General features: G+C 45.6%; 7 protein-coding genes across 7 annotated transcripts; 1 reads left to right on the forward strand and 6 right to left on the reverse strand.

Annotated features, from left to right (window-relative positions):
* Positions 1–1012: 1012 nt before the first annotated feature.
* BHQ10_001970 (uncharacterized protein) lies at positions 1013–1786 on the reverse strand (the record flags this gene model as incomplete). Its single annotated transcript, XM_040874064.1, has 1 exon — positions 1013–1786. One exon carries the CDS (start codon positions 1784–1786, stop codon positions 1013–1015), a length of 774 nt encoding a protein of 257 aa, XP_040730475.1.
* Positions 1787–2615: 829 nt separating this feature from the next.
* On the forward strand, positions 2616–3352 carry BHQ10_001971 (uncharacterized protein; the record flags this gene model as incomplete). The annotated part of the gene is made up of 3 exons (XM_040874065.1): positions 2616–2851; positions 2920–3077; positions 3132–3352. The coding sequence occupies 3 exons, from the start codon at positions 2616–2618 to the stop codon at positions 3350–3352; spliced, it is 615 nt and encodes a 204-aa protein (XP_040730476.1).
* A 59-nt stretch (positions 3353–3411) lies between these two features.
* BHQ10_001972 (uncharacterized protein) lies at positions 3412–5061 on the reverse strand (the record flags this gene model as incomplete). Its single annotated transcript, XM_040874066.1, has 6 exons — positions 3412–3661; positions 3796–3890; positions 3953–4081; positions 4175–4747; positions 4801–4880; positions 5007–5061. 6 exons carry the CDS (start codon positions 5059–5061, stop codon positions 3412–3414), a joined length of 1182 nt encoding a protein of 393 aa, XP_040730477.1.
* A 1241-nt stretch (positions 5062–6302) lies between these two features.
* On the reverse strand, positions 6303–7591 carry BHQ10_001973 (uncharacterized protein; the record flags this gene model as incomplete). Its single annotated transcript, XM_040874067.1, has 4 exons — positions 6303–6517; positions 6597–6880; positions 6984–7366; positions 7442–7591. 4 exons carry the CDS (start codon positions 7589–7591, stop codon positions 6303–6305), a joined length of 1032 nt encoding a protein of 343 aa, XP_040730478.1.
* Positions 7592–7931: 340 nt separating this feature from the next.
* On the reverse strand, positions 7932–9742 carry BHQ10_001974 (uncharacterized protein; the record flags this gene model as incomplete). The annotated part of the gene is made up of 4 exons (XM_040874068.1): positions 7932–8738; positions 8794–8934; positions 8990–9586; positions 9668–9742. The coding sequence occupies 4 exons, from the start codon at positions 9740–9742 to the stop codon at positions 7932–7934; spliced, it is 1620 nt and encodes a 539-aa protein (XP_040730479.1).
* Positions 9743–10920: 1178 nt separating this feature from the next.
* On the reverse strand, positions 10921–12678 carry BHQ10_001975 (uncharacterized protein; the record flags this gene model as incomplete). Its single annotated transcript, XM_040874069.1, has 3 exons — positions 10921–11234; positions 11289–12432; positions 12502–12678. The coding sequence occupies 3 exons, from the start codon at positions 12676–12678 to the stop codon at positions 10921–10923; spliced, it is 1635 nt and encodes a 544-aa protein (XP_040730480.1).
* Positions 12679–13420: 742 nt separating this feature from the next.
* BHQ10_001976 (uncharacterized protein) lies at positions 13421–15141 on the reverse strand (the record flags this gene model as incomplete). Its single annotated transcript, XM_040874070.1, has 2 exons — positions 13421–14923; positions 14980–15141. The coding sequence occupies 2 exons, from the start codon at positions 15139–15141 to the stop codon at positions 13421–13423; spliced, it is 1665 nt and encodes a 554-aa protein (XP_040730481.1).
* Positions 15142–16231: the final 1090 nt, after the last annotated feature.

Raw genomic sequence — 16231 nt, forward strand, 5'->3', positions numbered from 1 at the left:
GGCAGCAAGCACGTGATGTAAATTAGTAATCCATCCTTCGACCAATGAATCTTCCCAGTCATCCTGGCTTCTTTCTCTTTCACTCTTCATTTCCCATCTTGATGACAATTTGCATTTCTGATCTCAGCAAATGGCATCAATAATACGCCCAAAGATAGACGATGATGTCGATAACTGGTTTATCGTGGAAAATCGGAAAGAACGAAAACGGATCCAAGATCGCCTAGCACAGCGGGCTAGACGTATGAACTCTTCATCAGCATTATTGCAGCAGATATAAGAACACGGATTGACTTCTTTATAGGCAAAAGGTTGGCTGAACTCAAAAGCAGTCGCTCTGAAAACGATGGTGTGGTTGCTGGTAAAACAAGTAATCTGGCATTGAGAAGGGAGACGTCTTTAGGTTGCAACTCGCCTGTGGCTTCGTCGGTACCTTTGCCACCAGTGAAGGGCAACCCCGTGGAGGTAGAAATGTCTATGAATGTTTGGACTGCTCTTTACGTGAATGGCTCCATGATGGGACTGAGCTGCTCAACCGCTTTCCCAGCCAAGTCTCGGCCTGTAGATCCAAGCATACCTAGCACACTACAGCCGACTACATTACAGCTGATAACCATCCATCCGACATGGATTGATCGTTTCCCGTTCCCTGAAATGCGTGATAATTTAATAAATGCCATCAGTCTTGTGGAAGAGGAGGATTTTTTGCGAGATCTATTTTGCATGAGTAGCTTCGAGATCAAGCCCGGTGGCGCACCGTGGGATCCAACTGCATGGATCATAGGCGAAGCATTTCGTGTGAAGTGGGGGTTTTTGTTCACGGAGCAGTTTATATAAATGTCCTGTCAGATCTGGTATATGCCTACATCCTCAAAAATGATGAATGACTTGAGACGGATGCAATATGTGATTGACTGATACGGGAACATTACACGAATACTCGATTACGTGGTGAATAGAGTCAATCAGGACTTACGGGGCAAAATCAATACTCGACCTGACTATGTACGACCTATATCAGACTCATCTCGAATCGTTCCATCAAGAGCCCATCCTTCCACTCCTCATCGCCGAGTATCACCTCTCTCGAATGCTCGACTACGTCCCAGATGAAACTGACTCTGGTGGGATTCGATTCCGATTGTTCCCCTTGTTCTTCATGTCTCTGAGCGTTCCTTCGTCGTTTGTGCTGCCGGGGTATATAGCATTTCCCATGAACCTCCGCCACGTAGCTCTCTACGTACTCCTGGCCAGGTTTCTGCACGAGCCACGGCTTTTCTTCCGCATACCTGTCCAGCATACTCAAAATTGTCAAAGGGCGCATCTTGTCATTTTGCGTGTTTGAATATATCCATTTTGTTCGGTTTGCATTCATCGGGACAAAGGCATAAATTTCCCACGGACCGGAGTGACCTGTGTGCCACCACGCTGCTTCTTCACTGGTGCTGACGAAGTGAAGAAAGGATTCAAGCCATCGAACGACTGCATCATCAGAGAGTGAATTCGGAATACGCCCGAAAATGGCTCCCGATCTGGATGAAAAGATAATAACGTCGTCTGTCAGACGCTTCCCAGCCGTTGAGAAGCTGTCGAGGGTATCATGGGCAGTCACTTCGAGCTTATGATGACATTTATGAATCCCTAATGGTATCACATGAACTTCATTGGACTGTACTAGGATGGTGGGTTCTCTGGGAGGGGCATCCCAAGGACAAAAGTTGGGGCCTGTCTCGTTCGATGCTTCTGAACCGCCAGAACCGCTGTTCGCTGATGGAAACAATGCCATTTTGAAACAGCCAAATTGAAATTCTCGTCAAATCGGAATCGTGGTCAAAGTTTGCCGGTGCGGTACGGGGATACTCTGTGATGAGCGTTGTTGTGAAGTAGTAGTATTTGCATATATCACGGGGTAAAAAAAGATGAAGCCTGAATCCTGAGCGAAGAGAAACTCGCAATGAAGGCTTTTAATTGCCATCTTACGAATACGCTCGAAGCTCCCTGTGGCTGGACAGATCAGATCAGATTTAAGACAAAGAGCTCGGCCATGTATGGTTTCTTTGTGGAATACTAGACATATCATATTGTTGTTCATTGCCGGATTCAATCATAAAAGAACCCCAGAACATCAGACCAATTCCTTCAGATACCTCTGCTATTTGCGACTAGCTATCTTCGTCTGATGTCTTGTCATTTCACTATGGGATGATATCAAACTTGCCTCGCAAGATAGGTCTACTTGACTTTCTAGGAACACGGCGCGAAACCCCATACACGCCGGCGGCTTGGTAGTTAGCCAAATTTTTCATGATCCACACTGCAACAGCTGTAAAAATTTTTTTGTATTTTTCCAAAATCGAGAGCGACTAGTTTCAGCTTGTAAGGATGATGATCCATGCTCATACACGTAAGATGGTGTGTTTTGCTATGAGTATGACTCACATACAACACCAAAAGATGATGCGGAGACCAAATGTGTACTAAGTCCTTGCGCCCTATAGACTACATCTCATCTTTAAAGGTTTACATTTTATCATCAATTCCTTTATATTACAATAGTTTTACCGAGAAGACCATTTCATTTGCCGTTTTCGTATACATAGACGTATCTATCCAGAATGCCTCCTCGAGTCAACATCACAAGCGACATTCGCGCCATCTCCAATCTCTTCGCATTGGCCTTCCGAGACAGCGCACCTACTGTGTATGTGCTACGAGCGTGTGACTCAACATGGCCCGTGTCCAGTATTCCACTAAGCCTCCTCGGTCCGAAGATGATCGAATGGACGACCTACAAGCAATCAAGGGGTGGAGAGCTGGTTGAAGCCGATAATTTTGCCGCTGCGGCGATATGGTATGTTCCATCTTACTTCATCGACATTGATGCATCTTCAATGATACTAAAATGAACACATGAGCCAGGTTTCCGCCCGGTGCTGACTTACCCGCAAGTGCAAACGACGATGAAAGGCTCGTCGAATACAGAGCAATGGCCGGCAAAGCCAAGAAAGAGTATCTTGGAGACAGAAAGTACTGGTATTTAAACATGATCGCAAGACATCCAGAAAGAAAGGATCCAGGTAGGCTGAATGCAATTCCATATCAATAGAGAACACAAGCACTGACTACTGAAGGGGTCATTCGTGCTCTCTTTGAGCCTTATATTGCACGCGCCAAAGAGGACGGTGTACCGATCTGGCTGGAGGCTGTTACCGAGCACAGCAAGCAAGTCTATGAGCATTTAGGCTTCCGTACAGTGGCAACTCTGCGCATGGGGCCAGGAAAGGCTTCTCCGGATGGCGAGTTACAGGATGGCGGAGAGGGAATTCCGATTTATGCAATGATCTTGGAGTAAGCAAAAATGCATGAAATCTTATCATCGTACAACCTTGGAAGAACAAATTATGATTTATCTCAATCCTGTAAAGTGGCTGCAGACATGACAAAGTTCCCAAAGTCATCAATCTCTGATAGCCAATAGTCCAGACCCCCGTCATTTTTGAGATTATAATCCAAAAGATCTGCATAGGTCAATTTTGACTTTGAACTGTGAGGCATGAGCCTGCGATCTTGCATATCATATTCTCGTAGCCATGCCGCTTTCGAGTTTGCTTGCCATATATTTCGCCCGCTTGGTAATCGACTGTTGCGTAGAGACTCTCCGCTACAATGATGGAACAGCACGATAGCGGGGTATATATCGAAGAAATATGGCATTATGCATAAAAATATAGACGTACTGTTTGAAGTCGATCAGTAAGTATAAGCTGGACATAAATACGAGATAGATCGACGTACCGAATTGTCGATTCCGTCAAAATCCAGTCCTCCCAGTCTGAAAGATTAAGCCGAGAACGATTTTTCTCCAGTCGGGCTAAATGAACCGCAAGCTCCTATTGAACAGTTAGTAATCATTTAATCTCTCCTCAAAATACATATTGACAATATGACTCACCAGCATAGTCTGCACCAGCGGAACATCAAAGTCGGTTGCCTCTTCGTTTTTCTCAAAGATACGGAGAATAAAGTATATGGATATGGCCTGAAGAGCAGCAAGGGTATGGTGGTAGTCATAGCCGCGGCACTGAGTCTGTTAGCATTCATTCGAGATCTCTCCTCGTTTCCTTCGCCTCTTATTTCTAGAAATTGTATCGCGGTGGACTTAGTTTTAACAGACCTCTGACAATAATCTCTCTTGCTCCATTCTGATAGCTCGCCAAATTTGGACAACATTATCCCGATTCTTCATCGTGAACATTTGCAAAAGCTCATTGCAAACTGCCAGCGGCCCTGCCTTCATTTTTCGCCTAGGTCCGAAATCTTCAGGTTCGTCGAAGATGGTACGTGGGTGGATGAACGGGGGATTCTGGCCGCGAAGCATCATGACAGGATACGAACGGAGCGTACACAGGAGATAACGCTGGGTAAGGGGAGATTTGCTACCAGCAAAACATTGTGGGATAAAAAGTCTCAACGGCCGTGGAAACAGTGTTGTTAGGGAATCTTGTGTGACCGATTCGGTCTCATCAGAAAACTCCCAGGCTTCGCCACCTGTGAGCTGGAACTCTTCTGCGTCATTTTTCACGCTGTCGAAGTTGGCGACATTGGTAGTGACCGAGTAAGGGTCATAATCATGATAGGCTCGGGTTTCAACAATATCCAAGTTAGTGACTTGGTGATTTCTAAGAGTATCAACGGGATAATCCAACGCTCCCTGAGATATCGCGTGGCTTGTTCGCGACTTCGATATCTGTAATTGATATTGAGTATGAGAGTCAGGGGCATAGTCACATGTAAGACTACGCGCCAAACACCGCGAACAATGTGGAAGAGAAGCATCGCAACGTGCTTTGGCTTTAGTACAAGCCTGGCATGCTCGCTTTCTAGAGCGCACGCGTCCGATGGCCTTTCGGCAGTATGAAGTATGTCGTACTAGTGTTTTCTCTATATATCTGTTAGTCCTTTACCTAAAATCATGCGCTGTGGATAATACTGTTGGTCAAACTCACTGTTATTGAACCCTTTCGCGCAAATAAGACACGTGAGCGGCTCCGGCGCATTCATCTTGACTGACTTTTTGTCCGCGGGAGCTGTATACTGCGCCATAGATGATATTGATCCGGAAAAAAATAATGTATTATCGATAAGAGCTGTGAATGTATTGACTAATGAATTAATTATGCATGTAATGTAGTTTTTAGGTCGAGGTGCTGAAGTAAGCCTTGAGTTGACAACGGAGTTCCGTGCAAAAAGAAAATCTTCCGTAGTGGATTACTAATATCATTTTCTGCCCTAATTAGTTCTCTCTATCTTTTCTGCAACAAAAGCTTTCGACTAAAGTGAGAGAGTATGCTCGGCAACCCTAGCTCTAACCCTGGTAGCTGCGTTTATGCCCACTCCAGTATTCATTCCTTGAACATACCCTTGGAAGACAATGATGCATAGATCGAAGTATGGATCTTCAGATATATATTATGGAGTACCTGTGAGATCGCTTTACTCCTAATTTGTCTTAGGGTTATACATGTCTTCTGGACTGCATCGCGATAAGCAATGTGCTACCAGCCCCTCTTACCATCTTCGCAACATTTGTCGGGCTTCACGGGGGGTTGGTAGAAGGTAGGCTAAGAAAGGCCTTTGCTGCTTCGATACTCATCACTGTCGGGGTATTGGCTCCATGCTCTATTCTCACGATTGTCGGGCATTGTTCATTGGAGAAATTGGTTCGTAATAAGGTCGGTTATCTACCAGCATCATTACAGGGCCATACGAAAATGTTGACTCGGCTCTCGGTAGCTTCTTGCTGATTTCTTTGACGGACTGTGCGCAGCTGTCATCGGTGTAATTGCCGTGATAGCAATTCAGATCCTACAATCAAGTGTCAGCTTGCCTGCTTTTAACGGCAGTACCATTTCTAATTTTTCGGACAGTTCTCTTGCAGCAGTACTCTATTTGTTAGCAATTGGTGCTCTCTACAAGTTTGCCAATAAATACACTTCGCTATTCCTTGTGACAATGAGTGCTATCACCGGCCAGTTTTTCTTTGTCCAAAGAATGGTGCATAGGTCTTCACGAATTGGAAAAAGGACAAGAGACTCAGGAAATAGAAAACGTTGCTCAATGGGAAAAGGGGCGTGGCAGTAAGTAATGGGCGTCTTAGCTGAGACTCATGAATGAATTAAAGTAAATTTACATAACCATTGTGTACCGACTAGTTTATATAGAAATAGATTGTTGATACAGTAATATTAGAAAAACGAAGAGTACGTGGTAATTCTCATCATTGAGAAACGCCTCATCTAGGGCTAAGCAGTCTTTGCAATTTCCACCACAATCTTCTGAGCAGAAACACCCTTTTTGAGTACGTCTATTCCATCCTGTATCTTCTCAAGTCCACCCTCAATTACATAGGGGTCCGGTTTAGCTTGAAATTTTCCCAATTCGAGGGCCTTTGTAATGTAGTTGCCCCAAACTGACTTGCCGATGCTGGTATCAATGAGTCCTGGAAGGAGGCCATTGACTAAGTAATTAAAGTATGGTTAGCATGGAACTCTCTGATTTTGTGTTTGAGGCATTTTCGCATAAATAGGTGTACACACCAAACTCGACCTTCACATTCCCGGTCTCGGTAGGCGCAAACCAGCGGACAGTTGGGAGTGTTCCACCCCCTATCTTTTGAAGAATTTCTGTACATGTCGCTCGGACCTTATCACCCCCGATACAATCGTACACCAAATCTCCTGGTTGTAAGACAGTCGTGATTTTATTGATCACTTCCGGATCATTGTAATCAAAAACATGTCGGGCTCCTAGGCTTTTCACGTGCTCGTGATTTTTCGAACTGGCTGTGGCAGCAACTTCGAGTCCAGCTGCGATTGCTAGCCTATGCGAATCCCAACTCCGTTAGCTTGATTTCATGCCCCCCATATCATCATGCCTGCAATATGCTCATGGAGGAAATATCAAAGGACCAAGGTGTCACTCACTGGATAGCACAAGAACCCACCGACGAACTTCCGCCCCAGATGAGTATCTTGCGTCCGACTGGCTGCGGATTAATTACAGGTAAAGGCAACTTGAGAATGGAAAATAATCCCGTCGATGCTGTATCGACCGCAAGTGGAAGCACCGCGGCATTGACCAAAGGCACCGAATCTGGAATATGGCAAACCAACACCTCAAGACATGTTGCGTATTCCTGAAATGCCGAGTTCGTTTTTTTCTTGGTGAGTAGAGAATCGCAGTGTCCGGTCACGCGCTGCCCGACTTTAAATCGTGTCACGCCAGATCCCAAAGCAACAACTGTACCAGACAAATCAACTCCTAAGATGAAGGGGTATGGAAGTTCCAAAGCAGGACTTTCTTGCATCTACATGCAGCCAGTAATTAGCTTCTGGGCCCATGAAAATCAAGATTAGGACGAGAAAATAGGGGCCGAACTGACTATCACGTCGACTGGATTCATCGCCGTATAAGCAACTTTGATGACGACTTCGTTCTCAGCAGGATTTGGTATAGGCCCTGGGCCAACTTTGAACGGCCTTGCTCCTTTCTCGGTAATCCATGCGGCCTTGTTTTCAGTAATCTGAGACATGGTTGTTGCGATCTATATCAAGCTCTGGACAGTCTAGGAGGAATAAAGCGAGATAGATAATGGTAGAGACTAAAGGGATTTCTGAAAGATAATGTTCGTTTTGAGCGCACGGAATATTGGTCATTTATAATATTTCATGGCTTGTATTTCCAAATTGTGAGTGTTTAATTCATAATTTTTTTCAGTGACACGGAGCTCCATGCCCTGACCATCGTTGCTTACAAACACGTTATCCTCATATTTATGGGGCAAAAAGAGAAGCGACCAAGAAAAACCACGTCCTTGATTATGAATTACGTCCATAATTTTAAATTATTATATGTTGTGTACAAGACGAGAATTAGTCACTATTATGAATGATGGTGTCCCCTTTCATAGTGATACCCGGATATTGGGATGGTTTCAAAAACCCTAACGCTTCACCAGACACAAAACCACAAGCAGCCCCAAAATTGCTTAAAACCGTTTGGMACCAATCGTATCTGGAATCCTGGCAGATATCATAGAATTGTTGCGCTGCCCAAAGAGGGACCATGACGATCTGAAATCCATATCCACCTTTGAGACTTGCGGTGGATTGACAGATCTTGGTTGCGTAGTAATCACCCGTTTTTTGTAGCCTTTCTCTCGAAGTCTTGTGAATACCCTTGTACTCTGAAGGGAATGCGTCAGAGTTGAGTCTGTTTTGATGCTTTTCTCTGGCAACATAAAGCTGGACCATTGAAGTATGGACAACAAGCTGACCGAACCAATACATCAGCATGTTTTGAGCCACATAAGTATCTCTGAAAGATATGACCTGTGGGAACATCGAGTACAAGTGCGGCTTCGCCGCATCAAGATATGGATGACTGTTTGGACCAAGTGGTCCGCATTCATAAAGGCCCTCCAGCTCGTCGTCCTCAAATGTTACATACCACTGCGTAAGCCGCACGTGAATTGCATGCCAGAAACTGAGAAGCTCATCAATAGCTGCAATATCGACTTTTCCCGACTGACTTGATGAGAGAATATCGTCCGTGGCCTCTAAAAGACCCGGTATACAGGTCAAAGAGTCCAGGAGGATATCATGAGGAGTATCGGACAGATTCTGCCATTCGGAGTGAGCCAAAAATGACATTTTCCGGCTGCCATATGCGTCCCACAGCTGCGATCCCGAATCAGCTAAGATAGAACCCCGCTATCTGTTGAAATAGACTCACTACAGTGTTTCTCACGCGGTTATATAGACTCATATTAAGAGGTCTTTCTTCTGTAGGTGGGCCTCGAAGCTCCAGAAGTCGGCCCGCACCTTTGACGTGGACCATCCAGCCCTGGAGACGACCATAGGTACTATGAAAGAGCTATTAAACGTCAGCCATGCATATTAGGTTTCGGCAAGAATATGAAATACTATACCTCATACATGGCCATCGTCATAGTCGTTGTAAGAACGCCCTCATTGGACAATTTCAGCGAATCAAGTGACATGGACCCTAGCTTCTGCAATACATCGTTATAAAAGCGTTGACTTTCATGCGAATGCACGCGATCTTGATGTACATCGCCTATGTATGCAAGGCAAAGCGCGGACAAAGCGGTATCGAGCACTTCCCACCGACCTAGTAGGCTCGGCAGACTCCGCACCCATGACGACGGAGTAATAAATTTGCGTTGACTAGTCATAGAAGCCGGCAAATAACGTTCCAGGAAATAGGACAGGACCTGCATCCTATTTTCCGGGGCTACATTGATATAAGATTCGGGCAATAGCCTGGTTACTTTGGTAGTGTCATCTCGCTTCATCTCGGTGTTCGTATTGTTGCTCGTGCCATCTTCCTGCATGGTTGGACTGTCCCCATTTCCCTTGCCTTTGGTACGCCTTAATCTGACCTTATTATTTCCATCACCCAGAGCCCGAGTGGGAACTACAAGGACAAACGAATCGGACGTATAGCCGCCACACTGCAGCCCAGCCTTTTGACATCGTTGACAATCCGGTTTGGCTCGGTCACACTATGAAACAAGAACAAGCAGCGTCAAATTTAGTCGCTGCAAACATTTAATGCTCTGACTAAAGTCGGTTGAATCACGAACCTTTATTTTCCGACGTTGACAGGTTAGACAAGGCCGACCAACTAATGCCTTCTTGCTCGCGGAGATGTTCGGCATCTTGACTGCGTTCAGGCAATTTATTGCCCTTAATTGACCGAGTGTCTCGAATAAATCGCGTAACGATATGAAACAGACAATGAATCGGGCCAAAGTCTCACGGTTCCAGGGGAACTGGCTTCCGATCTGTAGCCTGATTTCTCATCCACTTGGTACTTGTCGATGCCACTTTTTCCTTCTTTCTTTGCACTGATGTTGGATGTTGACCGTTGTCTGTCAGCCCCGCCCTTTGGCTACATTGGGCAGAAAATTCCGAGCCTTTCGCTCTAGGGTCTGAATTGCTTAAAAGCTGTTGCTATAGGGGTAAACTAAACCTATTTCAGCTTCACAAATTGCTTAATTTAGTGGGGAGAAGGATGAAGCGAACGCATGAATCGTGTTCATCCCGATCGCATCCGGCGGGTACGTGCGTCGTGTTATGTTACACAACTTGGCTTTTGTATCGTTGGTATTATTGAGATAATGTTATACGTTGACAGAGCACATGTAAGAACATATCTCTTCGAGACCCATGAATGAAGTTATTTGATATGTTGCTAGATGTTGCGATTTAGCCAATAAGGGCCATGATGAGCAATGGCACCGCGGATGATGCTGACAAAAGTCTCTGTCAACTGTCTTATATCTCCGGGAAGGAAGTTGTACAAGGTTATTTTACTTCCGCAAAATCATAAGAACGCTCCGGGTTCGCGTTCTAATACTAATCTGAAATATCCAACTCGCTGGTTCTAAATATTGAGAACCTTGAAAATAGATACTTATTTCAACACGAAGAATTCAAATCTTGCAAGATGTCTATTGCGTTTCCAGCTTTGGTTCAATTTGTGTCCCTCTGCAATGGAAATGAAACTTACTCGCTGGTGTTGCGTTGTGCAACGTCTACGGCTATTATTTTGTGCAAGAAGACTGTTTTTTTGCACTGGTAAATGCAACCTAACCATTCTTGTAGGACAGTCTATGATTGCATTACACAGTTGCCCTAGGGAGGGGCTGGAATTAAGTGAGAGATAACTTATTACTATCGGCTTGTGACCMGTTTGACAGCTTCTCAATTTTCGAAAGAATAGCCTGATGAAAAAGGCTCATTTGATCCAACCAAGAATAAATCAGTAGAGTGTGATTATACTAATACATGGGAAAAAGGACTTCCTACTGCTGGTATATTCTTCGCCAACATTTTAACCCATTGTGGGCGCATCATCTTTGGTATGAGTGGGAAGTTTCTTCACAGGAACAGCCAGAGTGCACAGGCATGCAGTACCACAGAAAGCAATAGCGACTATAAAGGCCGCTTTGATCCCAGCCATATATGCCTGCAGAACTCCCGGAAGCACATCCGGTGGGAACACAGTTTGAAGATCTGAGGCGCCTGTAATGAGCACTTGTCCGGGGTTCACACTTGGAGCGGTCTTCGGCAGAGTTGTGAGTAATCTATTCACGAAGGCGGATTGTGCTGCTGAAGTGCTGAATGCGCCTCCCAGTGTTTGGAAGACTATTATTCTTATGTTAGCAGCAGATTGGATAATAATAAGAACTGGAGACCTACAGAGAAGATTTGCAGTGACGGCTGAAAGATCGTTTGCATCTACGTTAGCCTGAGCGATAGTCAAGCCGTGCATGATGGCAGAGGCCATGGAGCATCCAACAAAAAACTGATATCCGACCCATTTGGAGGTAGGAGTACCAATATCGAGCGTGTATATCAAGCCAACTGCAACTGTGGAAAGCATAGAGCCGACAAACATGACTTGTTGAGGGCGACCAGTTGACATGACAACTGCTCCTCCGGCTAGGGCAAACACTGCTGCTGCAAGGACCAGGGGGAGATTGTCGACGCCGGATCTGATTGCACTTGCCCCAAGAATGCTCTGGAAGTATATGGGTAGATAATACAAGAGAGCAACATAGCTACCCATAAAGAAGAACTGATAAGGCGCTGTAGCTGACAATGATCTGTGCTTCCATAGTCTAGGTAGCATCATGGCATACTCTCCGAGCCAAATCTCCCAACCGATCAGGGCAATGACAATCAGCACAAAGCCAACAAGAAGGCCAATGACAACGCCGCTGTTCCATGGGTGAGAATTTCCTCCATACTGGAGAGCGAGGATACAGCAGGTAATGCCTCCCATAGCCAGCGTGATCCCGACTGGATCTATGTGCAGTAGCTTCCTCGTAAAAGGGACCTTAGGTGGTGTGGCCGCAGCTGGAAGGTAAAAGAAGAAGAAAACAGATACAGCAGCAACACCACCAATCGGCAGGTTGATATAGAAACACCATCTCCAAGTAACATGATCCGTAAATGCTCCGCCAATTAGCGGCCCTAGAACTGCAGCAACAGCATACGTCATACCAATAATACCCATCAGCATTGGTCGCTTTGCAGGTGCGACGGTAAGAGTCACGATGTTTGTTCCACCGACAGATAGGCCGGCGCCACCTAAGCCAGCAACGGCGCGACCAACGATCAACGTCTTGGAGTTTGGTGCAACTCCGCATAGCAGACTTCCCAATTCGAAGATAAACATGGATATCAAGAAGGTCCATTTGAGGTTAAAGTACGTGTAGATCTTGCCAGCAGAAGTCTGAGCTGAACCGAAAGTCATGAAGTAGGCAGCTGCGTACCAGGAGATGTCATTGAGGCCATGGAACTCGTCTGTTATCTTAGGGATAGCCGTGCCAACGATAGTCTATCGTCAATTTTCGTCAATACCAGCCTTGCCATGAGGAAGAAGATTATTGATGTGTCTTTTTGGTACCTGATCTAATGCAATGAGGAAAACTGCAATAATAGACGCCCCTGCCAGAGCCACAAACTTGAATCCCCGTGGATATTCGGTGTTAGCTATTGCCTTGGGGACATCCTTATCACGAGTATCCGTTTCCGGTTCCGTATTTTCAATTCCTTCGCGTGGCTTCGCTTCAATTGCAGCCATGTTTGTATTTCTATACAAGAAGGCTGAAGTGATGTGTTTCTGTCGGATAACCTCCTCGATAGGTGAATGGATAATTGTAGGCGTAATCCAGTTCGCTTCCTTGATCTCAGCTCAAAATTCGACCCAGTACCTATAGTATATGAATAACTCGAGCTGACTACAGTAGAATCATAGGTAAGAAAAGTCACATAGATCCAACGGACTTTCGGATGTGAACTCCATTGGTATTGCTTGTCTCCGCTCAATATGCTTATAACCCGTCGGCAACTCGACTAACGAGCCCAAATCAATCGAAAATCTTCTGCTAGACATGCCAGATATTTGCAATTGTATCGATTTGAAATATGGTTTTATCGTTTTAGTACTAGGGCTCTCCGTTGAGCGGATATTATCTAATATCTGTGTATCGGGCCCCGAATACTGCCAGTGAGGAACAGGCAAAACTGAATTGAGTATAAAAGTAACCCCCATAACAGGCAGTAACGGATAGAATGCCGTTTGGATATATTTATCGCATCCATATCTTTTACTCCGGTTCTTGCCGGCCAATACGGTGTATCAGAACCGGGCTACCGTGGATCGGATTTTGATCTCAGAATCCGACGGAATGAATGTCGCTGTTGGAAGCTTTCCAGCCGTGGAAATAGCAATATGCACTGCTGGGGCTAGTGATGGAGAGCCGAGTAAAGTGACATTCTTCTGAGCTGAATTGTTTGTTTTAATAAATGTGGACACATAGGTTTTACGGTCCACTCATAAATATGGCCCCTTTTCTGACCATCTTCACAAGTTGCTCAACCTCATTGTTCGTAGTAACTAGTATTGAGGATGAGTTTAATTCAAGGCGCTCCTCGTTTTTATTGTCCGAATCTATGGTTGGGATACGAAGCAGCACACTGACACGCAGGGATTGCTCGCGGATCCACTCGTACTGCCCAGGTCTGAGAAAGTCCATCATAGCTCTATCGTCGTCTTCTAAGAAGAATGCCATCAGGCGACTCAGGGGGCTCATGATACTCCATAGCCCTTGGCTGACAATATGGCGTCTGTGCTCGTCCCTCGACATTTTCGGATCCTGACTTCTTTGATTTAAGCCATTCTTGTTCTCAGGAAACAGGATGTGGTCGCTTGGAAAGAGAATTGTTGGGTCGTTGAAGTCGACCATGCTTGACGGTTTTGTTCGGTTGCCAAGGTAAAATGGTACGCTGTAGCACACCGAATCTACAAGCTCTTGAACAACTTGTTTGCATTCAACAAAGTCTTCATTTTCAGCTAATATTTGATCATTGATAGACCCGGACGATCCCCCATACAAGATCGTATAAAGCGAATTGAAGCGAATCTTGACCAGTAAGAGGCGTTGGACGCGCCACAAGTTCCAAATGGTTGCGATTTGGCAGGTAGGGTAAACCTCACAGACAGATCGATATGTGGGAATCGATGGGTCAATGTCTTGTGCACTTACAAGTTTCACCGGTCGCCAATAATCCGGCACGTTTCGCACCCATTCCAGAAGTTGTTCATCAATGCCCTTTGCCTCGGCTATCCAACCCTGTAGCTTATGCAGAGCCAAAGGAACAATCGCGTTCTGCGTTACTGCTCGCAAATATTTGGCTTGCAACTCGGCGACAGACGCGCCTATAGCATCAAGTGCAGAGCTTGGATTAACCGGCGCACCTATCAGCTCTTTGCTCCCAAGCCATGTGTATGCAATGCTCCGTAATGACCTTTTCTGACGCATTGCCGATGAAACCTCAGTATGCAGAATGTATCTTCGGATATACGCGCCAATCATGTCATCCACTTGATGCACATTTGAGAATGGCAGCAAAGACATTGCGCCGTCAAGGTGTATTCGAGTGGCTGAATTACGGCCGTATATGGCGGCAATATTCTCGTATAAGTGTAGCGCCAACACTGCTAACAAGGTTGCGGGATTGCTCCGCTCAATGCGATCCTGTAATGCACTCCGAAGAGACGTGATGGCTTGTGTATAAGTCCCCCGTGGCGATTGGATGCTATCCGGGCCGTATCGCCATATGGACAGTATCCTTGACGCCACGGCTGACACGGCGAGCGATAGCGCCGAGTTCTGCGGCTGCGAGCAAAAGACTGGAACTAGGATCTCAAAGAAACCGCGTGCAGATTCTAAATTGCGGCCGATATTGGCGTAATATCCAAGAAAAAATGATACGGCATTGTCGGGCTCAGCGAGCGGACGAGGAGCAGATACTTGGTCCGCGCCCTGTACAGCGTTGCTGAAGAATTTGTGATTTTGATCTTTAAACTTGATTTCGGTACATTTTGTTCTGTAGCCCCCGCAGAGTAAGCCGAGACGCTGGCATGCCTGACATTTCGGTTTTTCTTCGTCACATTTGACGCGGCGTTGTTTACAAGTAACGCATCCTCCGGAACGTCCACGATTGACCATAGCGAGACAGTGGTATTGCCAGAAAGAAGCATCGTGTCGCGACGTTCGTCGATAAACATATTAAACAACGTCACCAGCTCCAGGCTCCACCATTTTCAGCCCAGACGCCCAGCCGGATGTCGGCAAAAGAAGATCATTCTTTCGTCGATCTAAAGTTCGCGGCCAAATCACAACGCAGCGATTGATCAGTGGCGATTACAGAATTCGGATGTGATTTCACCCTTCTTTGTCTGGTTGGAGTATGGAATTATTGTAAAAAGAGCTAAAATGGAGAAGGGGCATTCAGCAAGAACAGGTTCAGTTCGCATGCGACCAAGCTCACTGTGTAGACTTTTCGCCAGGGTCCTTTGTGCCACATGATTGCTTTTTCGTCCAGTAGCCGGCGCTAGCAACAGCAATAATGATCCTGAGGCCGGATTCTGCATTCGATTCTCAATTTCTGATACCGCTCCTGCGCTAATTAGGCGTTGCTCAAAATATCGAATCTGGGGACATGGCTTCTTATAACGAGCAATTCTACAGGATTGTCAATTGGACCACGGGTGAGGCAGAAATTCCGGGGAATGCATCTGAAGATCAGAGCTGGGCAAGCTATGATAAGAGCCATGTTTGCATGGTTGAAATTGACACTGGGTCGCGGAAAATGGATGTCGAGATTGATTGTATTTCAAATATCTCAGTGAAGAGGATTAGTTTGCAACCGACTTAGTACCTCTTTGCTGCAGCTGCATTCCTTCCCGGCAATCTTGTCAACTCTTACCAACGGGCCCCTTTCATGTAGAAAACCTTACAGTCTACCTCTGTGTCAGGATTATCTAGCCATATTTGATTCTCCGTAGAGATCTTGCTGTGGGTTGGAGGTCTCCTTGCATAATGGTTCCGTTGAGAAAAGCGTTCAGTCTTTATGCAACAATTGTTGAATGTAAGCTCTTGGCCAATCGTTCTTCACGAATCGTACGACAAGAACATTGTTTCCCACTATATATTATAGAGAATTCATTGTTGTACAGCTGTTGATATCAGCGATGCGCCTCGAAGTGAAGTTGCGACGCGCAGGAACTCGCAATCAATCCGATTTCTAAAAATCCTAGTGTGGGGGTATTTTCGTCGATGACCTTATAT

The sequence above is a fragment of the Talaromyces amestolkiae genome (genome assembly GCF_001896365.1).
Source record: "Talaromyces amestolkiae strain CIB chromosome Unknown scaffold2.1, whole genome shotgun sequence".
Lineage (NCBI taxonomy): Eukaryota > Fungi > Ascomycota > Eurotiomycetes > Eurotiales > Trichocomaceae > Talaromyces > Talaromyces amestolkiae.